This window comes from Podarcis cretensis (assembly GCF_951804945.1).
Source record: "Podarcis cretensis genome assembly, chromosome: 13".
In the NCBI taxonomy this organism is placed as follows: domain Eukaryota; kingdom Metazoa; phylum Chordata; class Lepidosauria; order Squamata; family Lacertidae; genus Podarcis; species Podarcis cretensis.
This window is the reverse complement of record NC_137182.1, coordinates 10,041,141-10,048,176: the sequence shown is the minus strand read 5'-3', so window position 1 is coordinate 10,048,176 and position 7,036 is coordinate 10,041,141. Positions and strand designations below refer to the sequence as shown.

Below are 7,036 nucleotides of genomic sequence, written 5' to 3'. Positions count from 1 at the left end.
TTCTCCTTGTGCCCTCCATCTTTCCCAACATCAGGGTCTTTTCCAGGGAGTCTTCTGTTCTCATGAGGTGGCCAAAGTATTGGAGCCTCAGCTTCAGGATCTGTCCTTCCAGTGAGCACTCAGGGCTGATTTCCTTCAGAATGGAGAGGTTTGATCTTCTTGCAGTCCATGGGACTCTCAAGAGTCTCCTCCAGCACCATAATTCAAAAGCATCCATTCTTTGGCGATCAGCTTTCTTTATGGTCCAGCTCTCACTTCCATACATCACTACTGGGAAAACCATAGCTTTTACTATACAGACCTTTGTTGGCAAGGTGATGTCTCTGCTTTTTAAGATGCTGTCTAGGTTTGTCATTGTTTTTCTCTCAAGAAGCAGGCGTCTTTTAATTTCATGATTGCTGTCACCATCTGCATAAAATACCAGATTGTTTTAATTAGCCAAATGCCTGGAAGAAGAGGAATGTTTGTGCCCAGTGCCTAAAGATCTATTTGTGATCTTATAAATGTGTGCACTATTTGACTGCAAAAAAGGCTTCAGAGCAGCTTACAAAAGTTAACAGTAAAGCCAAGAAAAAAACAACTTCAAAAGTTAAAATACCAAAACAAGTTGAAATTACTTCAACTTTCTAAGCATATCTTGCATTCCACACACACCAGGAAGGTAACCCAATTTATTTTGCTGAGTCGGTGCTGGGAAAGAGGCCGGGGAAAACTCAAAAGTTAGTGTTTTGTTTATGTTGACAGTTTGACAGGCATTGCGAAAGGCAAAATAGGGTATCTGAGAAATAAAGCAAGCTTTAAAAAAAAATAGCAGGGAACTAAATTCACAATTGTGGGTGGGAATGGGCTATTCACATTTAAATGCATGCATTTCATGACTAAAATACTATTTATGTTTGTTTAGTACAACCCGTTTTTTTAAATTCTTTAAATGAAATATCTGTTCTGGCAAGCTCCATTCTGTTTACGTGGGACCAAGTGAAAGGGGTAATAAACGTATACTATTTCAAGGGTTTCTCTAGCACATAGCATTGTTTATTTTTATCGTTTTATTCCATCCTTTACACTGTTAGCAAAACAAAACCAATTTTTTTTTAAAAAAAACCTTTTTAAACGCTTTTAATGTAATGAAATAATAACTGAAGCCAAGCCATGCCTTCTGCATGAGGAGGGCTGCCCTAAATCACAGCCTGCGCTGGAAAAAAAAAAGCCCTCGATTTTTCCTTCCATGGGCTGGTTTCTACTCCTAACCTCGGGGAGAAAAGAAATGAAAAAAGATAAGTAAGTCTACAGAAGCCGGAAGTTGAGGCGGTGTGTCACTCTACAAGTTTCCTCTCTCTAGGGTGGCTACCTTTGTGCCCGACACCGGAAGTTGAGGCGGGGTGTCACTCTACAAGTTTCCTCTCTCTAGGGTGGCTACCTTTGTGCCCGACACCGGAAGTTCCGGCGGGGTGTCTCTCCGGCGCCTCTCTCCGTAGGATGGCTACCTTTGTGCCACGTCTTGGCGCAGGCGCACTGGCGGCGCTGCTGGCTGCTGACGGGAGTTGACGCGGCCCGAGGAGAGGAGCCGCGGCCTAGCGAGCCTGGCGAGGCGGGGAAGGCCGGCCGGGGAAGATGAACTTCTTGCGGGGCGTCATGGGCGGCCAGAGCTCCGGGCCCCAGCCCTCCGGAGCCGAGACGGTGAGTCCTCCGACGGGGAAGTTCGCTTAGGTCCCCCCCCGGCGGCGAAGTCCCTCTCTTGGGGCGCCCGGTTGCCTGACGGCCGGCTCCCTGCTCCACTCGCCCTTCCTCACGTCATCGAGTCCGATTCACACGTTACGTGAAACACGCGTGTTTTGGGCTTGCGTGTACACAGCCTGTTTGTCACTATGCTTCTCAATGTGGTTTTTAATAACAGTGATTCTCGGGGGAAGGGCGGTATGCAGGCTTGATATATGGCGATGGTGTTTTTATTTTATTTCTATATTGGGCTAATGAACATCTTGTTGTTGTTTAGTCGTGTCCGACTCTTCGTGACCCGCTGGACCAGAGCACGCCAGGCACTCCTGTCTTCCACTGCCTCCCGCAGTTTGGTCAAACTCATGCTGGTAGCTTCCAGAACACTGACCAACCATCTCGTCCTCTGTTGTCCCCTTCTCCTTGTGCCCTCCATCTTTCCCAGCATCAGAGTCTTCTCCAGGGAGTCTTCTCTTCTCATGAGATGGCCAAAGTATTGGAGCCTCAGCTTCAGGATCTGTCCTTCCAGTGAGCACTCAGGGCTGATTTCCTTCAGAATGGATAGGTTTGATCTTCTTGCAGGCCTTAGGGCTCTCAAGAGTCTCCTGTTGTTGTTGCTTAGTCATTTAGTCGTGTCCGACTCTTCGTGACCCCATGGACCAGAGAACGCCAGGCACTCCTGTCCTCCACTGCCCCCCGCAGCTTGGTCAGACTCATGCTGGTAACCTCGAAAACACTATCCAACCATCTCGTCCTCTGTCGCCCCCTTCTCCTTGTGCCCTCCATCTTTCCCAGCATCAGGGTCTTTTCCAGGGAGTCTTCTCTTCTCATGAGGTGGCCAAAGTATTGAAGCCTCAGCTTCAGGATCTGTCCTTCCAGTGAGCACTCAGGGCTGCTTTCCTTCAGAATGGAGAGGTTTGATCTTCTTGCAGTCCATGGGACTCTCAAGAGTCTCCTCCAGCACCATAATTCAAAAGCATCAATTCTTCGGCAATCAGCCTTCTTTATGGTCCAGCTCTCACTTCCATACATCACTACTGGGAAAACCATAGCTTGAACTATACGGACCTTACATCCTTTCAGAGATGTTGGGAGCGTGGTTATTAGTTTGTTCTTGTTCTTTTTCATGTGTTCTTGTGTTTTTATTCTGTGAGCCAGCCTGCGATCTTCGGGTGGAAGGCAGTATGCAAATTAAATAAATAATGCCACTTTGCCATTTACGAACCGCTGTTTGACCTCATCTGCTTTTTCAGACTTGTCGTCCCACCCACTTTCATGTCCACTTAGTTGGTGTGAAGTATATTTGTAGTCCGTATACTTTACCAGGCCTTTCCATTTAATAAGAGAGTGTTTTGGTAGCTACATCTTTGCTAGCTCTACGCTACATTCTGCTAAACTGCTTTCTACATTTGTGTGATCATATATTACCCAAAACACTGTTACCACTCTTTCCTGTCTCCTTTGTCCCCAGTAGTGACATAACTTGAATACAAAATAATTTACCAGACTGGCTTCTTGTACATTGTTGTGTAACTTGTGTGTGGGAGTTTGGATTTATGTCACACTATAAATGAGGGTTTAGTAACCTGTGATTCTGTGTATGATGCACACCCAGCACACTTCATGTGGACATCAAATATGATACCAATAACTCCCCAAGAAGTAGTACAATCGAAAAATTGGGGGGGGGGGTGTCTATAAAAAGGTCCACAACTTTCAGATTTTCCTTAAAAAAAGCTGAACAATTAAAAGCTCAACAACTTTTGGGTGTACTGGTTTTTACTTTTTGAAATATGGCAACCCTCTTGGATGATTTGTGAAAGATTTCTGATTCCCAGTTGTTTAACAACAGTGTAGTTTCCATACTTGCAAAGGAGGCAAAGTCATTACAGTAGGGCCACAGATTTTTTGTTGCCCAAGAGCTCTCACTCTTAGCATCTTAGCTTGTTCAGTTCTTCACCATGTTTCAGACCAGGTGAGTATTTCTCAACTGCAGGAATCTCCTTTCCATTCAGAGCTATATGGAAGTTATCTCAGTGCAGAGGCTGCAATAAAAGATGATGTTTTGTGGCCTTTGATCGAAGGAGAAACAACTCCCTGCATTTTCAGAGTGTTCCCAGTATGTATCACTTTGTTTCTCAGATATGCTGCCAGGAAAGTAGCCACTGCTTTACTGTGCTAAAAACTTTTACCTGCATCTTCATGTTGAGTACTAAACAAAAACCTATTGTCTGCAATTAATAGTGTGTGGGTGTAGGTCTTAACTTGTTTCACTGAAAAATCAACTATTTGAGGCACAAAATACACATTATATAGAGCTCCATTTGCTTTCCTCTGTTTTCTTTTAAAAAGCTATTTGAGTATTGATAGGCTGCAAGTCTGAGAGAAGGATGCATCGAGATTGCTTATTTTAATCATCTTCCCCCACCAGTTGCTTATCAGTTTATAACACACCCCCAAAAACCCAGCTTTGTTAACCTGTGTGAGGAAAACATATGGGTATCCTATAGCGCTCCTCCCCACGGTTAGAGTTGAGCTGAAGCAGGACTGTGTTAATCGTCTTTGCCTGCTCGTTTATCTGCCCAGATTGTTTTTGCTTTGTATTTTAAAACAATATGGAAAGACGAGACTTCATGTCAAGCCTAAAACGCTACAATATGCTATTACAGTGGTGCCTCATAAGACGAAATTAATTCGTTCAGCGAGTTTTTTCGTCTTGCAATTTTTTCGTCTTTCGAAGCATGGACTTTGGAAAAGCTTCAAAAATCACCAAAGTCTTCAAAAACCTCAAAAAAGGCTACCACACCGCGTGCTATGAGTTGCTCCTCGAAGTGAATGCACGGTTTTAAGAAAAAGGAAACAAACTCGCAAGACAAAGGAAACAAACTCGCAAAACGTTTTTGTCTTGCGAAGCAAGCCCATAGGGAAATCCGTCTTGCGAAGCAACTCAAAAAACGAAAAACTCTTTCGTTTTGCGAGTTTTTCGTCTTTCGAGGCATTCGTCTTGCGAGGTACCACTGTATAAGGAACAGGAGAACTTTGTGATGGATATTAGATTGGAGCAAAACTTTTGGGCTGTAGCTCAGTGGCAGAGCACCTTATTGTATGCAGAAGATCCCATATTGAATCCCAGGTAGGGCTGGGAGATCTGCTGCCAGTCATTGTGGACCAGTGTTCTTTAGCCTTGGGTCTGCAGCTGCATCATCTCCAGCAAACGTACCTAATGCTCAGGGAAGATGACCGCTGAACGGGGTTTACGTTGGTGTGTACTGTGTATATGCACACATATACAGATACATACATACACACACAGGGACACGGGTGGCGCTGTGGTCTAAACCACAGAGCCTAGGACTTGCTAATCAGAAGATCGGCAGTTCAAATCCTCATGATGGGGTGAGCTCCTGTTGTTTTGCCCCAGTTCCTGCCCACCTAGCAGTTCGAAAGCACAAAGTGCAAGTAGATAAATAGGTACTGCTCCGGCGGGAAGGTAAATGGCATTTCCGTGCGCGGCTCTGGTTCACCAGAAGCGGCTTAGTCATGCTGGCCACATAACCTGGAAGCTGCCTGCAGACAAACGCCAGCTCCCTCGGCCTATAGAGCAAGAGGAGCGCACAAACCCCATAGTCATCCCGACTGGACCTAATGGTCAGGGGTACCTTTACATACACACAAGCAAGCTATATTATTAATATGCATAACAGGAAAACACCTGAGGGAGTGAAAATACTTTGTAGAAATATATGCTTCTAATATTTTTAAAATAAAAAACTTGCAGTCTTCCTTGGTTCTTGATCTGCATCATCTTCTCATTTGGCACATGCTGTTGAGTAGTTGATGCTTTAACAAAACAAATGAGTCTTGGCACGTGCAAGTTCAAAATTTATTTTAAAAAATTAATTGGATGAAAGGTAAAGGTACCCCTGACCGTTAGGTCCAGTCGCCGATGACTCGGGTTGTGTGCTCATCTCGCTCTATAGGCCGAGGGAGCCGGCGTTTGTCCGCATACAGCTTCCAGGTCATGTGGCCAGCATGACTAAGCCGCTTCTGGCGAAACTGGAGCAGCGCACGGAAACACCGTTTACCTTCCCGCCGGAGCAGTACCTATTTATTATCTACTTGCGCTTTGATGTGCTTTCGAACTGCTAGGTTTGCAGGAGCTAGGACTGAGCAACGGGAGCTCACCCCATCGTTGGAATTCAAACCGCTGACCTTCTGGTCGGCAAGCCCCAGAGTTGGGACCAAGCAATGGGAGCTCACTGTCATGGGGATTTGAACCACCAACCTTCTGATCGGCAAGCCCTAGGCTCAGTGGTTTAGACCACAGTGCTACCCGCATCTCATGGATTTGGGTTAAGCATTCCTAACTATAATTCTAGGTTTGCTCCTTTTTTCCAGAGTTTACTGGTAGTAATCAGCTAAGTTTTACTCAGAGTTGACCCTCTGAAATTAATGGGCCTAACTTAGCCATGGTCATGCATTCAGTGGGTCTACTCTCAGTCCAACTTAGTTGAATGCCACCTTGGGGGGGGGGGAAGGGTTGTAGCACAGTGGCAGGGCAGATGTTATGGATACAGAAAGTTCCAGGAGTCAGATTTTTGCATTTCCAGGAAAGGCTGAGGACTCCTGCCTGAAACTGACCACAGTCCGACCTTGATACTTGCTTTTGCATGAAGCTGATGGAACAGTTTGAGCTTCAACTCGGGTAAAGTTTCAGCAGTAGAACAGATCAAAGATGAAGTGAGGAGAAGATGTTTATAAGCAACAGAGAACTTTTTGAAATAATTCCATTTTATTTCTCTTATAGATTCAGAAATTATGTGATAGAGTAGCATCTTCAACCTTACTTGATGATCGCAGGGATGCTGTACGTGCACTAAAATCTCTTTCAAAGGTATGTATGTTTTGTCCCTTACATGAAGTTTCAATCGTGTATGACACCTAGTAGTACTTGGTGGCAACTTGAGAATTCTGTCATTTTCTTTTAGTTGTTAACTTCTGTTCTTCAATTTCACAGAAATATCGCCTGGAAGTGGGGGTTCATGCTATGCCTCATCTTATCCATGTTCTCCAGACAGATCGGTAAGCATCTTACGGAAAATCTAAAAGTATCCAAGCAACTGTTCCGCATTAGTCACTTTTTCTGTCGTGTAGCATGAGCTGCAATTGAATTTAAATTAATGTGAAAATGATGACATCGCATGGGTTTTTAAATAAGAATGCATTTACCAAAGTCCAAAACAGCCTCATCTGTTTATTTTCAGTTAACCTCAGCAAGTCCAAAAAGCTTTAAAAAATATCAGTTTTGTATTTGGAAAGA

The 7,036-nt window shown here is 44.5% G+C and overlaps 1 protein-coding gene across 4 annotated transcripts in view; it reads left to right on the top strand.

Moving 5' to 3' along the window:
* The first annotated feature begins 1,493 nt into the window (after positions 1-1,493).
* The window catches only part of USO1 (USO1 vesicle transport factor), a 59,754-nt gene continuing 54,211 nt past the window's right edge, over positions 1,494-7,036 (top strand). For 3 of the 4 annotated variants that reach the window (XM_079949379.1, XM_079949380.1, XM_079949378.1), the window contains exons 1-3: positions 1,494-1,680; positions 6,524-6,610; positions 6,734-6,798. In XM_079949379.1, coding sequence (XP_079805505.1) covers positions 1,615-1,680; positions 6,524-6,610; positions 6,734-6,798 — 218 coding nt within the window. In that variant the 5' untranslated portion in view covers positions 1,494-1,614. The remainder of the gene's footprint in view (positions 1,681-6,523; positions 6,611-6,733; positions 6,799-7,036) is intronic. The other variant, XM_079949381.1, reaches the window with a different exon arrangement.